Consider the following 17024-nt stretch of genomic DNA (forward strand, 5'->3'; position numbering starts at 1 on the left):
TCCTTTCCGGAGACTTGCTTCCTGCTGAAACGCAATTCTCAATCACAAACGGAAAAAAATATCGACAACTCATGGTTCCGCTCTAGAAAAAGGACTATTCACACATAACTGCCAAATGAGCAAGTATTTTCTGGGCGGTCGCGAGAAGATAGCAGTGCCTGAAACCCACAGGAACGTCAAGAGTATCGCTGGGTGATAGGCTACGTTTCGTAGCGCCGAAGCTGAAAACAATGCCACATTTCTTGTGGCCGGAGCCGCTGTCAGCCGCACAACTCAAGCGGCTAGAGGAGCACAAATATAGTGCCTCGGGTCGATCCCTTTTCGAACCTCCTTGTCAGATATATTGGAATTGGCTGGTCCAACAAATTCCAACCTGGGTAGCGCCTAATACTCTGACTATAATTGGACTGGTAATAAATATAGTCACAACTGTAGTGTTGGTGTTTTACTGTCCAACCGCAACAGAGGAGGTAAGTGCTTTGCGACCTTGAGGGGGAAACTTTCGAGTAGCCATGTAGCAACACCCCATGACCGCATTGTAACTCTCTGAGATCATGTGTAACATTGTTGCAACTCGAATCCATGTAATGTTACAGCGCTATTATTACTATACAACTGCTCAAAGCATCAGAATATTCGGTGGAAAATGTTCACAGTCCCACTATCAAATGTTTTGTTCCTTGAAAATGTGTTGTTGGCTAATATAATATTGTTGTTGACTTACTACATTTGCTTGATTAAAATGCCAAATAAGAGTTGGTGTCAAAAAGTTGCCACCGTGTTTGCGTAGCCACTCATAAATCAAGCGAATAGTAAATAAAGGTAAGGAGTACGTGTGGCAGAATGTTTGTTCAAGGAAAACTAAAGTAATATTAACTTTACCTATTGCAAGTTTGAACTTTGATTGGATCATGTAAAATAAGCAAATATAGATAACAATAGGTAAACAACTTCAACCATAGTCAGCAAACCAAAAACAGGGGAATACCTAGGTTTTAACCATGCCACGTGTTCATACTATGACCTGTCGTCCACTTAGGTCGATTATCTGAAGAGAGAGAGGGTGTGTGAATCTACCCATTGCCTGTTTGGCTTCTTTTCCTTCCTTTGTATAGGGTGCTTTCAGGCGCATGCCTGTCAGGTATTCAGATATGTGTTACAGTATGTTTATCAGTTCTATACCTTTGTCCACCCATCCCACAGTACAGATTGAAATCTCACCACTGACACAAAGTCCAGATTCCATCAAGCTCCAGGCAGGTTTGTGCAGCAGACAATTCAATGTCACTGGCCAATTGAAAAGATGTCAAGGGTGACCCCGTATGCCTATACTCAATACAGAAGTTGCCTGAGAGCCATTTAACTAAGATGACTACCTGTATACAGAAAGGGTTTTTTAGGACAGGGACAGGGGTTACTGAAGAGCAGTTTGTTGTTGTTGGCAGAGGAAGGGACTGGAGAACAGCAGGATATCTAGAAAGAGAAAACATTAGTGTTTTAGGAGAGAAAAAACGGTCAAAATAGTTGTGGTGGACAAACCAATGGGACAAACACACAGTTAGGCCAATACAGTACAGTGTTCTGGCGAGAGAACACAGTTAGCACAGTGTTGTGTAGAGAGTTAACATAGTTAGACAAGTGCAGTGTTGCAGAGAGAGAACACGGTGTTGTGTAGAGAGAGAGAACACGTGTTGTAGAGAGAGAGAACACGTGTTGTGTAGAGAGAGAACACAGTGTTGTGTAGAGAGAGGGAACACGGTGTTGTGTAGAGAGAGAGAGAACACGGTGTTGTGTAGAGAGAGGGAACACGGTGTTGTGTAGCGAGAGAGGGAACACGGTTGTGTAGAAAGGAAAGAGTTGTGTAGAGAACAGAGTTGTGCAGAGAGATAATTACAGAGTTGTATAGAGAGATAACAGAGTTCGGTCAGTACAGCACAGTACATTGCAGCCGCGTAGGCACGGGTGGGCCCAGGCCCACCGTATCAGATTAGGCAACAAAAAAATACAAGTTTGCTCTCTACTGTCAGTGTTCTAAACGGGACATTATTTGCCTTTTTACCTAAACATGCAAACACCATCAGCTAGAATTCATAGCAAGCAGTGCACTGGAATGGCATTTAGATTAAGTGGAATGACATTCACTCATGGGATGGGTGGCCAAAAATAACTAACTGAAAGCCACACCCCCAATAAGCCATGAATATGACTGCATTGAGGCATATGTCACTGCTTCTATGGCTATACAGTGCATTCGGAAAGTATTCAGACCCCTTGACTTTTTCCACATTTTGTTACGTTACAGCCTTATTCTAAAATGGATTAAAAAAAATACAATTCCTCATCAATCCACACACAATACCCCATAATGACAAAGCAAAAACAGGTTTTTAGAATGTTTTGCACATTTATTACAAATGAAAAACCGAAATACCTTATTTACCTAAGTATTCAGACCCTTTGCTAAGAGACTCAATTGAGCTCAAGTGCATCCTGTTTCCATTGATTGGACATGATTTGGAAAGGCACACACATGTCTATATAAGGTCCCACAGTGCAAAAACCAAGCCATGAGGTCGAAGGAATTGTCTGTAGAGCTCCGAGACAGGACTGTGTCGAGGCACAGATCTTGGGAAGGGTACAAAATAAATTCTGCAGCATTGAAGGTCCCCAAGAACACAGTGGCCCCCATTATTATTATACATTTGGAACCACCAAGACTCCTAGAGCTCCAGAGTTCCTCTGTGGAGTTGGGAAAACCTTCCAGAAGGACAACCATCTCCGCAGCACTCCACCAATCAGGCCTTTCTGGTAGAGTGGCAAGGCGGAAGCCACTCCTCAGTAAAAGGCACACGACAGCCCGCTTGGAGTTTGCCAAAAGGAACCTAAAGGACACTCAGACCATGAAAAACAAGATTATTTGGTCTGATGAAACCAAGATTGAACTCTTTGGCCTGAATGCCAAGCATCACGTCTGGAGGACGGGTGGTGGATGGGTTAATAAAATCAAATAAGTTAGCTGTTTTCCTAAATAAAATTTAAAAAAAGTTTATTTAAAGATAATAAATTGTCCAACCCAAATTTCATTTCTGGCTAAGCTACTTGTACATTGTTGTGTAGAGAGATGATAAACACTGAGTGTTGGTTCACCCCTGATGTCCAGATGGCTGGTAATACTTGAAGTCCCAGTGGTAGGAACTCACCCAGTAGAGTTCATCTTGCCTTTACCATACTTTGACGTGTGTATGGTGGGGGTTGGGAGGGTCCCCTGAATAAGTCCCCTGTGTAAAAAGCATTCCAGGCTGGATGAAGACACGTGTCTCATGTGTTGTTTGTGCTTGGCACTTCATTTCTTTCAGTCATTAGCTGCATGTCCTTTATACTGATTTGCCTTTCAAGGGAAAACACGTTATTTATGTTTACTACAGCTGTTTTCTAGAAAATGTTAAACCAAGAGAATGTATTATAAGATGTCTGTTAGAGAAAACAAACCTGTGTTGAAGGAAATAGTAAAACATCTCAACTTGTCAAACACAAGCAACTATCTGTTTTGCAAGAAGTGCTCAAAATAAGATAACTTTCCCCAATGTGTGTCATGGCTTTCTTCAATCTTCACTGATTTGATTTGGAAACGCACCCTGCGTCTCATGTAACCAAGTCTGTTTGTTTACTCACAGTCAGAAGACAAAGACCGAGACCTTTCCCTTCAACGGGTGATGGTGGAGGAAAAGTTTGTGTCCTAGTTGAAATAGAAACCAGGTTATTCCATCCCCTTGTTTAATCAAATTTCTCTCCCTCCATTTCTCGCTCTCCTTCCCTCCCTCCGTCTCCCTTCCTCTCTCCAGGCTCCAGCATGGGCCTTCATCCTGAGTGCGTTGGGCCTGTTCATCTATCAGTCGCTGGATGCCATCGATGGGAAGCAGGCCCGGAGGACCAACAGCAGCTCTGCGCTGGGGGAGCTCTTTGACCACGGCTGTGATGCTGTCTCCACAGGTGCGGCCCCAAAGTTTTTTTTTTTGCCAGTTTTAATTTGTTGCTTTACAGTACCTGACCAAGTGTATTTCAAGCAGTGGGCTCCCCTGTACTTTTGTCTAGAGTCTGGACTAGACTGCATTTAGTGTTTAGCATCATAGCAACCAGTGTATCATATTGACTGACAACATACATTATTCTATGCCTCAGAAGTATGATACATCGTTACTCATTAGTTCTCAACTTTCTCCCTCTCTCTCTCTCTCTGCAGTCTTTGTTGCCGTGGGAACATGTATATCCTGTGGGATAGGAAGCTACCCTGATTGGATGTTCTTCAGTGGCTTTGTGGGGATGTTCATGTTCTTCTGTGCACACTGGCAAACCTATGTTTCCGGAACACTGCGCTTTGGCCTGTAAGTAGGAATGATGCCCAATTATATTATTTACCTGTTGCTGGGCAGATAACGACTACTATTTGTTTTTGACGTAGTACTTAAGTCTAGTCCATCGTGCTTCATAAAATATACAGTCTGGTTCTGATCTATGAGTTGTATAAATTCTCTCCACCCAGGGTTGATGTGACGGAGGTCCAGATTGCCATCGTTGTCATGTATGTGATGTCAGCTTTTGGTGGAGTGGCCCTTTGGGACTACAGGGTATGGCTCCAATACACTTATCCATCCATGCACACAAACCTAACACACACTCCCATACCCACTCATACACTCTTTCTCTCTTTCCTTTTCTGGCATCTAAGCCGTAGGATTTGTAGACTTCGAAATTTTACACCAACATTTGGCACTATATGACAACACAAATTTTACGCCAACATTTGGCACTATGTGACGACACAAATTTTACACCAACATTTGGCATTATACAGTGGGGGAAAAAAGTATTTAGTCAGCCACCAATTGTGCAAGTTCTCCCACTTAAAAAGATGAGAGGCCTGTAATTTTCATCATAGGTACACGTCAACTATGACAGACAAAATGAGGGAAAAAAATCCAGAAAATCACATTGTAGGATTTTTTATGAATTTATTTGCAAATTATGGTGGAAAATAAGTATTTGCTCAATAACAAAAATGTCTCAATACTTTGTTATATACCCTTTGTTGGCAATGACACAGGTCAAACGTTTTCTGTAAGTCTTCACAAGGTTTTCACACACTGTTGCTGATATTTTGGCCCATTCCTCCATGCAGATCTCCTCTAGAGCAGTGATGTTTTGGGGCTGTCGCTGGGCAACACAGACTTTCAACTCCCTCCAAAGATTTTCTATGGGGTTGAGATCTGGAGACTGTCTAGGCCACTCCAGGACCTTGAAATGCTTCTTACGAAGCCACTCCTTCGTTGCCCGGGCGGTGTGTTTGGGATCATTGTCATGCTGAAAGACCCAGCCACGTTCCATCTTCAATGCCCTTGCTGATGGAAGGAGGTTTTCACTCAAAATCTCACGATACATGGCCCCATTCATTCTTTCCTTTACACGGATCAGTCGTCCTGGTCCCATTGCAGAAAAACAGCCCCAAAGCATGATGTTTCCACCCCCATGCTTCACAGTAGGTATGGTGTTCTTTGGATGCAACTCAGCATTCTTTGTCCTCCAAACACGACGAGTTGAGTTTTTACCAAAATGTTATATTTTGGTTTCATCTGACCATATGACATTCTCCCAATCCTCTTCTGGATCATCCAAATGCACTCTAGCAAACTTCAGACGGGCCTGGACATGTACTGGCTTAAGCAGGGGGACACGTCTGGCACTGCAGGATTTGAGTCCCTGGTGGCGTAGTGTGTTACTGATGGTAGGCTTTGTTACTTTGGTCCCAGCTCTGCAGGTCATTCACTAGGTCCCCCCGTGTGGTTCTGGGATTTTTGCTCACCGTTCTTGTGATCATTTTGACCCCACGGGGTGAGATCTTGCGTGGAGCCCCAGATCGAGGGAGATTATCAGTGGTCTTGTATGTCTTCCATTTCCTAATAATTGCTCCCACAGTTGATTTCTTCAAACCAAGCTGCTTACCTATTGCAGATTCAGTCTTCCCAGCCTGGTGCAGGTCTACAATTTTGTTTCTGGTGTCCTTTGACAGCTCTTTGGTCTTGGCCATAGTGGAGTTTGGAGTGTGACTGTTTGAAGTTGTGGACTGGTGTCTTTTAGACTGATAACAAGTTCAAACAGGTGCCATTAATACAGGTAACGAGTGGAGGACAGAGGAGCCTCTTAAAGAAGAAGTTACAGGTCTGTGAGAGCCAGAAATCTTGCTTGTTTGTAGGTGACCAAATACTTATTTTCCACCATAATTTGCAAATAAATTAATTAAAAATCCTACAATGTGATTTTCTGGAGAAAAAAAATCTCAATTTGTCTGTCATAGTTGACGTGTACCTATGATGAAAATTACAGGCCTCTCATCTTTTTAAGTGGGAGAACTTGCACAATTGGTGGCTGACTAAATACTTTTGTTCCCCACTGTATGACAACACAAATTTTACACCAACATTTGGCACCATAAGACAACACAACCAATCTTTAACATGTACTGTATAACCAACCACACAACAAAAATCTGACTACTAGTCTTTAAATAGTCCTTTTGTTTCACTTTCACTCTGTGCTGCCTGTGGAGGCTTAACGACTAAACGTCACAATCAGAAGTGAGAAGAAGGTAATTATGGGTAGCTAATCCACCGTGGCGTAGACATGATCACATGATCTGGCTAGCAAACAGCTGATGTCACCACGCAATATTATTGGCTTCTCCTCCCATCATGGCCTCAACAGCATGCCCCACCCACCCACAGCTTACTGGTGTAAACAACGCTAGCTGCTGTGACAGAAGTTGATTAGTTCTGTTAACTGAAACTCTTGGTTGTTTTACCCTCTTGTAGTTGCCCGTCCTTGGGGTGAAGCTGCAAACCTTCCCCATCTTGGGCATTATTGGGGGAGCCGTGTTCTCCTGCTATAACTACTTCCACGTCATCCTCAACGGGGGCGTCGGCAAGAATGGCTCCACTGTGGCTGTAAGTATTATGTAATGACATGTTTAGCTAAATATTTGGGTTGATTAGTGTTTTTTTAATTACACTTAAGCCTAAACAGCTGACGTGGTAGTAAAATTTAGCATACAGTGCCTTCAGAAAGTATTCATACCCCTTGACTTATTCCACATTTTGTTGTTACAATTAATTCAAAACTTATTTATTTTTACACACAATACCCCATAATGGCAATGTGAAAACATGTTTCTTGACATTTTTGTTAATGTATTGAAAATGAAATGTAGAAATATCTCATTTACATAAGTATTCACGCCCCTGAGTCAATACTTTGTAGAAGCACCTTTGGCAACGATTACAGCTGTGAGTTTCTTAAGAGCTTTCCACACCTGGATTGTGCAACATTTGCTATTATTATTTTCTAAATTCTTCAAGCTCTACCAAATTGGTTGTTTATCATGGCTAGACAACCATTTTCAAGTCTTGCTATAGATTTTCAGGTAGATATAAGTCAAAACTGTAACTTGGCCACTCAGGAACATTCACGGTCTTCTTGGTAAGCACCTCCAGTGTAGATTTGGCCTTGTGTTTTAGGTTATTGTCCTGCTGAAAGGTGAATTAATCTCCCAGTGTCTGGTGGAAAGCAGACTGAACCAGGTTTTCCTCTAGGATTTTGCATGTGCTTAGCTCCATTCCATTTATTTTTGATCCTGAAAAACTCCCCAGTCCTTAACGATTGCAAGCATACCCATAACATGATGCAGCCACCACTATGTTTGAAAATATGGATAGTGGTACTCAGTAATGTGTTGGATTGGATTTGCCCCAAACATAACACTTCGTATTCAGGACAAAAAGTGAATTGCTTTGCCACATTTTTTGCAGTATTACTTTAGTGCCTTGTCGCAAATAGGATGCATGTTTTGGAATATTTTGAGTTAGGAAGGACGCCTGTATCTTTGTAGTGACTGGGTGTATTGATACACCATCCATCCAAAGTGTAATTAATAACTTTGCCATGCTCAAAGGGATATTCACTTTTTTTTTTTTTTACCAATTCTACCAATAGGTGCCCTTCTTTGCGAGGCATTGGAATACCTCCCTGGTCTTTGTGGTTGAATCTGTGTTTGAAATTCACTGCTCGACTGAGGGACCTTACAGATAATTGTATGTGTAGGGTACAGAGATGAGGTAGTCATTGAAAAATCATGTTAAACACTATTATTGCACACAAGTGAGTTCATGCAACTTATGTTACCTTTTCAGCAAATGGTTTACCCCTGAACTTATTTAGGTTTGCCATAAAAGGGGTTGAATACTTATTGACTCAAGACTTTTCATTTGTTATTAATTAGTTTAAATAAAATGAAAAATAGAATTCCACTTTGACATTATGGGGTATTGTGTGTAGGCCAGTGATAGAAAATCTAAATTTAATCAATTTTAAAATCAGGCTGTAACAACTAGGGCTGTTACGGTGACCATATTACCACCACACCGGCGGTCACGGGTCATGAAGGCAGTCAAATTCCATGTCACGGTAATTAGGCTTCTCCAAGCACTGATGCTGCTGATGGTCATTAGTAGCCTACCAAACTTGCTAGCTGCATGGTACTCAGCACTCTATTGTCCCTCTAATCACTCTGACATCAATGCAAATGTATTTGAAAATCATAGTCTCACACCTCATGTAGCCTAGCCCATAGGCCTAAATGTTTTGTTAAGGTTTGTATTACAACTAAAGTGGCCAAATAACTTCTTAAAATTAAGCACATTCATCCGCTTTACAATGGGTGTAGAGCCTAACTGGCATACATACGCAGCGTGTGAGTTTCAAGTTTGGGAAAGATAATGTTCACCATAAAAATTCACCTTTTATAATAAAAGCATTACATGCATAATCTCATTTGCGGTCACTTTTGATAATGGTGTTTTCCTGCTATTGGAACATTTGTGCTTAAAGCCTACTGCCGTGTGCACATTACTGCGCTTATAATATGAAGAAATAGCCTAATAGTTTATCAACATTTTAAACTAAATGTTCTGATCTGTTGCGTCAGCCTCGTTGCGTAAAAAAGTTGTTTTGATGCTAGTGTTTGTATTCATTTGGGATCTATTGCATCCCACAACTGTCCCAGACTATGTTTGAAATATGTATTTCTCGCACAGAATAGAATAGGTCAACTTTTGTACTATGGGGGATAGTAGATTGACATAGGCTAGTGCTTTTGCTGTTCGTTAGGTCTAGTCATCTTGTTGGCTGACGAAGTAAATGTGGACAGTTCTTCCAATATCTTCAATAAGCGCCTCTGAATTGGAAAAGGACACGCGCAGTTGCGTCCTCGACGTGTCGGTCTTCACTTGTAGCCTGTGAGAAAGACCCGGTTATGTGACGGAGAGCCATGTGAGTGAAAGGTGCTTCTGAGCACGCAGGGAGAAGGGAATTAAAATGATTATATTCAGCCCAAGGGCAAAACGGCCACTGGCCGCAAAAGGCATGGATCTTTTTAGGGGGCATTACGGCCACACATTATGCAGCCGGGAAATTCGAGGCATTATCAAGTGGTTGTCAAATTGTGAATGAGAGACTGATGAAGTGTGTACAGCCTGCACAAAAAACAAAGCAGAGCTCTGTAGCTCAGCTGGTATAGCACGGCGCTTGTAACGCCAGGGTAGTGGGTTCGTTCCCCGGGACCACCCATACACAAAAAAAATAAAAAATGTATGCACACATGACTAAGTCGCTTTGGATAAAAGCGTCTGCTAAATGGCATATTATTATATTATATTATTATTCCTTTCATGCAACTTTTTTTAAATCATCATTCGAGTTGCATCATGCAGCCATAGAATGTATTAAAAATCAAAACCTATAGCCCAACGTTTGTATCACAACTAAAGTTACATAAATAACTAAATTAAGCATGTAGGAGTACCTTTTTCTTTGTTAACCGCACAACACAGAATTAGCCGTATGTGCGCACTCCCTCAAATCGTTTGGAGAAAATATCCTTTCTATTTTAATCAGCTTTGCTAAATGTGTTTATGTTAATTACGGGTCAATTACCGTTAGACTGGCAGTTATTTGCTTGACAATCACCGGCTAACGAAATTCCGTGACCACCACAGCCCTAGTAACAACAAAATGTGGAAAAAGTCAAGGGGTGTGAATATTTTCTGAGTGCTTTTAAGTTATGTACCCAGTAGGTCCCTCAGGTCCTCTGGCACTGGCCTTTTATCTATCCCAAAGCCTAGGACCAAGAGGCATGGAGAGGCAGCCTTTAGTTATTATGCCCACAGCCTCTGGAATAGCCTGCCAGAGAACCTGAGGGGGGCCGAAACTGTGGAAATATTTAAAAGAGATCTTAACACACATCTTTTTAGCTTTGCTTTTCCTTAGGGTTCTTTTTAGTTGTTCAGTTTGTAATTCTTTTGTTTTTTTTAATCTTATGTTTGTTTGTGTAGTAAATATTTCAGCTTTTATTTTCATTGTTTTATATTCAGGGTTTTTTCTGTAAAAGACATTGCGTTGCATTCCATGTCTGACGTGCTGTATAAATAAAGCTTGATTTGATTTGAAGGCACTGTACATTTTAGGATAATCAAAAAATGTTGGCTTCTATTCTAGGTTAACAATTCAGTTATTTACTATGTTGCTGTGTGTTGCTTAGGACACCAGTGTGCTGACACCAGGTATGCACATCGGCCTCATCCTTACACTGGCCTTCATCATCTTCAAGAAGTCCTCCAGCAAGCTTTTTGAGCTGCACCCCTGCCTCTACATCCTGACTTTCGGCATGGTCGTTGCCAAGATCTCCAACAAGCTAGTTGTGAGTGCTCCATTTAAATAAATAGTCTTCACTTTCTTACTTTGCTGTCATCTTCCAATCTATTAATATCTCTAGTCTGACTCTACTGCCTGAAGGGAAATTCTTTCAAAAAAACATTTTTCTTTCTGTCTGGAGTGTCTTATCAAGCAAGCAATGGATGCTTTTCCTCTCTCATCAATGGGACCTCACCCATATGTAACTGTACAAGCCATACCTGTATTCACAGCTCATTCATTAGCTCTCTGCTCCTCCTCCAATACCGGTATGTTCCACATGTGTTCCTCTGTCCTTGTGTCAGGTGGCCCACATGACCAAGAGTGAGCTTTATCTCCCGGACACAGCTTTCATTGGGCCTGGCCTCCTGTTCCTCAACCAGTACTTCAACAGCTTCATCGACGAGCACATAGTCCTCTGGATCGCCATGGTGAGTTCCCACCCCAGATTTGTCTTCACGATTCTGTAGTTCTCTCATCAAACTAATGTTTTAATACAGGTCTGGTGTCATTTTCAACCCATTTCAGTTGATGTCTTCCATATAGATAGGACCAGGAGTTTCCCCTAACCACAAACTGAACAGGAACAACTCTAGGCCCTATGTACATTTCTCATGCCGGTCCTTGTATTTCCTCCACAGGTCCTTTCGTTGATTGACTTGACGCGCTACTGCACAGGCGTGTGCATCCAGATCGCCTCTCACCTGCGCATTCACGTGTTCAGCATCACAGCGCAGGCTGCCCCCAAACGCGACTGACGTTTTGCCCGGCGGAAGGAGGCGGAGGACGCAGCCCCGCTCTTGAAAGCAGACTACGATGAAGAGGTCCCCTCCACCCCAAACCTCAGCAGCCTTGACACAGTGACCACCTCTAAAGTTTGTCTGTAACACTAGAGTAATGACAGGAATGACATAACCACCCCTGATTAGAGCCATTATCAAGGTTAACACACACTGGTCTGTATCTCACTGGATGAGTGCAGTGCAGCCGTCCTGGAAATAAGTTGGTTGGTTTCCCTTTGTCTCCATATAGGAAGTAATCACTATCTGATATAATCTGAGACTCAGATTTGATAATGTCATTCAATTCAGACTAAATCATACACTATGGGTAGAAGCTACAATACATTTTTGGGCAAAGATCGAATAATGTTTCTCAGTGATCAGATAAAGGAGTTGCTTTGTGTTTTTCCCGCTTGAATTTGGTTTCTCTCAATTATTGTTTTGACTGACAATTGATACATATTCCTTTCATGCTCATTTCTAATTGACCTATATTCAATGCTGTAAAGTTAGAGGCTACAGTACTAGACTCCTCTGTCTCTGTACTTAACAGCCTCTTGTTAAAAACAATGTGATAACTCAACCCAATATAACATGTTTGATCATTGCCCAAAATTGATATTGTAGCTCTTGAAATCGTTCATTAGTCATGTATGTTTATTTATTTAATGAATGAGACCCAATCTGACATGAAATTAACTCAATCAGGGCTAGGAAATTCAAAATAAATCAACCTTTCAACCTCAGATAACTTCCAAAATGAAGTTTGAAGTAGAATGAGACATTCCTAATGAGGTATGGTACGCTAATTGTCAAGGACTGCAGGTGAAGAAGGGGCAAGGGTCTGGGTTAATGCTGAAAACAGTGACATTTCTTCTACAAGGGCTTCCATCTGACTGAGTCCCCCTCCAGTCTACAGTGTATCCAGTATCATTTACTTTTTTCAACTCCCTCCATAACCTCAACTCTACTCCAGGTGAAGTCCTTGTAGTCATGTTGATGATGCGTTAACGCCAGAGTCCCGTCTGCTTTCAACGTTCTTCTCCCTAAAGGGCTAATTCTTTGATTGTACAGAATTCTGTTTGGCGCCTTAAATGTTTATTTGAATCCTTTTCTGTTAAATTTTTTTAATTTCCGTGAATATTTGAAGCAGTTTAGGAACAAGTACTAAAATGTTTGTATTTTCTGCATCAATTGCAGAAAGCATAATTATGGAACCAGTATTTATGGTTGTAGTATCGGACAATATACGGAACACTGAGAAATAACGTTGTACTGGAACTTATTTTACTGTTTACTATAATTCTGTACTGGAACCATCTTTTTTTTCATCACACATTTAGAATATGTATAGGGGAATGACTTTGGTACATTAAACTCAATGATTTGTGGTTATTGTTGAACAGTATGATTCTAAACTGTTTCGGGGCATAGCTGAATGCATTGTTGTTTGGTCATTGCTCGACTTTAGGATAGACAGACAAAGGGATGCAACGGTGCTGGAAGAGGTGTGGATGTATTATTTTGGGGATGTTTTGCCCCTGTGGCCATGTTTAATGTAACTATTGGAACAAAGAGATATAAGTAAATCAAGAACCCCTACTCTAGGAATATGCCCACCATACCATAAAGACAATGTCCCTAAAAAGGACATTTTGACTTGCAGATATTGGTGGGTAGAATTCCAATGAGAGCCTTCAGATTACGTGACTTTCAGTCTGGAAATAACAGCCAACCTTATGTTAGCCACCCGTTTTTGTTCAATCAGGGTTTGAACTCCAGGTGAACTTTGAAACTATGCATTGAAAAGGCCACACGCTCAATTTTAACATGGTATTGCACTGTTCAATACAAGTAAAACAACTTTATACTAACAAAGTTCAAAATGATTGTAATAAAGAAATATTTTCCATTCAAGAAATTCAGTTTCATGATTTAAAGCATGACCAAGCGAGTCAGGTTTATTTTTGATTTTGGGATTAGCCAAAGTGATGACTAAACTAAAAATGTGAATTTGACACTCCCAAGAGACTCACTTCAAAAATGTACATGCATACCACCCATTTGTGGAATTCAACCTGGTCTCAGAACATTTTGTATTATTCTGTACATATATCCATGGCACTCCATTTAGTGTATGGTATGTATTTTGTGGATATCCAACATTCATTTCGTATGTTACAAATTACAATTCATGTTACGAATTTACAAAACGCACAATGTTACAAATTGTTGGCGAGGTTTTAGGGTTAGCTAACATGCTAAGTAGTTGCAAAGTAGCTAAAAAGTAGCTAAAAAGTTGTCTGAGATCCAAACATGCAACCTTTGGGTTGCTAGATGTTCGCATTATACGCCCACCCCGACCAACCACCCTCCTCATTTTTGCCTTAAGTAACCTGTCTTATGTTACGTTTGGTTATGGTTACACATCATACTAATTTGAGTGTCCAAGATTTGGATGTTCTATGTTACGTCTATTCTGAGACCAGGCTGTGTAATCTGGCACACTGCACACCACAGTACACCAATACTACAAATATTCAGCGATAGTAAGGCAGCAAAACATGGTTCTACTGCTGCTGGCAATAACTCACGTGTTATCATAATTAACATCACAATGCACCGCTTGTAAACGGAGAGGAGAGCTACCAAAGTCAGGCATGGAAGGCTCAACAGAGAGACCATAGAATCGGAAAAGAATTGAGGGTCAGTAGTAGAACACTTGGGGAGCTAAATTAACATTCCGTGTCATTCGTTAAGGACGCATTCACTGAACAATACAATCAGATGTTACAAAGCATGCTGAAGAGATCTGAATTTCAGACACTAGCAGAGCTAAACGTACAGTATCCCACAGGGACACATTTTGTATGGATGGCTGATCGCTGTGTGGTCTACTGTGTGAAACATTCATGATTAAAAACAGTGTGGCATTTTTCACCCAGAACCCCCATCCCCTAGAACGAAATCACTTATGACATGTAAATACCAAATCCAACCAAGACATTTAAAAAAGGCAAGCAGGGACAATGGGTAAACAAGGTCATACAGTCTAACTGAAATACTTCAGGCTTCAGACAGCACTCTTTTTAAAATAAGGCACTTGTGTTGAATGTAGACATTGACCAGGAGTGACATGGTGAAACAGGTCAAATGGCATAATTCCTGTTCTGATTAACCCCTTCCCTATCCCTTTTTTCCTTCTGTGGAATAAAAGTTAAATAAAAAAGTATAATAAAGTGTCCAACCTAACCTCTGGAACACTTCGCAAGGTTACAGCCCTCATGGTAAAGGTGCTGTAAACCCACACCACAGAGATGGTGTCTACCGTCAATCACTTCCAGATCATGGTTAACAGTTTTAGCAGTTTAGCACATAGTTGGCTCAGTCAGTGTCCTTCTCCACAGCCTGGTGTGTGGGCGGCGTGTGGGTGATAAGTCCCTCTGGCACCCCGGGTGGAAGGGAAGAGAAGTGTCTGGTTTCTGTCTTCTTCCGCTGGCACGGCATCACATGACATGGCTCCAGCATCTGTCCCAGCCAGGTGATGCCTGTCAATCATCTTACCCACCACACATGATTGACGTTGTTTGCAAGAGTCCCTCTCTCCTTGAGCCATGCTGTCTCAATCCCGGGTGAGGACGTTTCGAGATATAGGGATAGCCCTCCTCGCTCTCCACCTACCCCTGCATGGCCCTCACTTTGAACTCAAGGAGAGAGGGGACAGAGGTAGGAAGGGGAGGAGGATAAGGATGTTTTCCCTCGTTCTTCACACACGCTCTGGGTTGACATCGTTGCTGACCCTGCGTCTGGGAAACAGCTTGCGCTTCAGTAGAATCAGCTGAGGGAAGAAGAAAATACCACAAAGGACTGTCACAAAACACAAACACTGAAAGACGAGTGAAAAAGAAGGAAGCGACATTACTCTGTCAACATGTGGCTAGCTCTGAGCAGGAGCTTTTTGCTGTATTTTTCTTGACTTTGAACAGATCAGGGCAACAGCATTTCGGGAGAGTCAACTTAAGTCCTGTAAAGTCACCAAAAGGTTGTTTATTGGTCCAAGCCTGAACCAATAAACCACAGAGATTTAAACAGCTCTCCAACTTCATGAGGCAGTTTACGAACAAAGCACCTGATGCCTATGAAAAGTAAGGAGGGGTGGTGGAATGGAGGAGTGGAGCCTTAGGCCTGAGGAGAAGAATGATTCTTGGGACAAAGACAAGATGGCTCCCCTCAGATTCCTCCATGTCCCAGTGGCCCAGTGCACAGTGTGGATGCTCATTCCTCCATGGTCGCTCTGGCGATTAACCTTTATTAGGACCACTGAAGGAGAAACCTTACCTGACCCCCTCAGGTCTGACGGGTGCCATGGTCAACAAAGCAACCATTCAGCCTTCATTCACTGCTCACGGTCCAAGAGGGACAGATTTCAGTTACATTTCAGTGACGCCATTTCAGTCATTCCAAAGCTCAACCGATAGTGAGGGATACGTGACACTGTAGAGCTCCTCTGTGGAGCACTGGGGCTAACTAAGTGCTAAATCGCAGATCATTAAGCTACAAGTGTGCTGTTTATATTAGCGAGGCCGGAAATATACATGACAGTGTAAAGTCCTACTGACCTGCTCGGCAAAGAAGGAGATGACAGTAAAGATCACCAGAGTCACCAATACACAGTGGGTCCAGAACTTCAGCTTGTCCCGATATACTCGCCTGTAATACAGAGACAGTAAGACAATCACTGCATTGTCCCTGAAACAGCAAAAATAAACTATTTTGGGCCATCAATGAATGCATGACAAATCAGATTACTCTCTGAAAGTCATCACTCTCATATTCTGAACCCAGTCTCCCACATGACATTTGATTGGGTGACGGACAGGGTGAAATGTTTTCTGGGAGTATCAATTAATACAAAACAGAAACTCGATGAAAGTCACTACTATCATATTCAGAGTCCAGTCTCAATTATGAAATATTTTAGGCTTGGGTGACAGGGTTAAAGGTCATGATGAAATGCCTGTGGTTCCAGGGGAGAGGACAAAAATGTGACATCACCAGACACCAGGCGACCTCTGCCACCACCCGCCTGTCACTTCACTAACACTAGCACCCTTGTGACTCTTGGAGTGTAGTGTGTGTGTGGATCATACGAGTCTAATTTTAAAGTCTCAGTATCTGGATAGATTCCTCCAGCTCAGGCCTGGAGCTATAAGAGCAGGATCCTATTCTAACCCCCTGGGATTCCCAGCGATCATCCCTGACAGTGCTGAGCACTGAGGTGCAGACAGCTAGGATCCTTAATTCTTCTCTTGGAGAAATGGGGAGAGACCTCTGTCTCACATGACCCTGATACAGTAAGATAATGTATCTGTCCATCTATCATATAGGACAGATACTACGATTGGCAAAGTGTATGTACAGGCATCTTGTATTGTGGTTCACATTGAG

At 42.0% G+C, this 17024-nt stretch overlaps 2 protein-coding genes across 2 annotated transcripts in view; one reads left to right on the forward strand and one right to left on the reverse strand.

Annotated features, from left to right (window-relative positions):
* LOC311140877 (cholinephosphotransferase 1-like) lies at positions 1-13497 on the forward strand. The gene is made up of 8 exons (XM_084176156.1): positions 1-470; positions 3843-3990; positions 4241-4382; positions 4541-4625; positions 6864-6995; positions 10643-10801; positions 11100-11225; positions 11436-13497. The coding sequence occupies exons 1-8, from the start codon at positions 231-233 to the stop codon at positions 11550-11552; spliced, it is 1149 nt and encodes a 382-aa protein (XP_084032282.1). The 5' UTR covers positions 1-230; the 3' UTR covers positions 11553-13497.
* Positions 13498-17024, reverse strand: part of LOC311140876 (N-acetylglucosamine-1-phosphotransferase subunits alpha/beta-like) — a 22344-nt gene continuing 18817 nt past the window's right edge. Inside the window, exons 20-21 of the mRNA XM_084176155.1 lie at positions 16196-16286; positions 13498-15414 (exon numbers count right to left, since the gene is read on the reverse strand). Coding sequence (XP_084032281.1) covers positions 15343-15414; positions 16196-16286 — 163 coding nt within the window. The 3' untranslated portion in view covers positions 13498-15342. The remainder of the gene's footprint in view (positions 15415-16195; positions 16287-17024) is intronic.

This window comes from Coregonus lavaretus, assembly GCF_964263955.1.
Source record: "Coregonus lavaretus genome assembly, chromosome: 13".
Classification (NCBI taxonomy): Eukaryota; Metazoa; Chordata; class Actinopteri; order Salmoniformes; family Salmonidae; genus Coregonus; species Coregonus lavaretus.

Bases quoted from the DNA above. Each gene is read 5' to 3' on its own strand.
- LOC311140877 (XM_084176156.1), top strand. From the start codon at position 231: ATGCCACATTTCTTGTGGCCGGAGCCGCTGTCAGCCGCACAACTCAAG. The intron at 4,383-4,540 runs GTAAGTAGGAAT...CTCTCCACCCAG, and splicing joins GGAACACTGCGCTTTGGCCT to GGTTGATGTGACGGAGGTCC. The intron at 10,802-11,099 runs GTGAGTGCTCCA...TCCTTGTGTCAG, and splicing joins AGATCTCCAACAAGCTAGTT to GTGGCCCACATGACCAAGAG.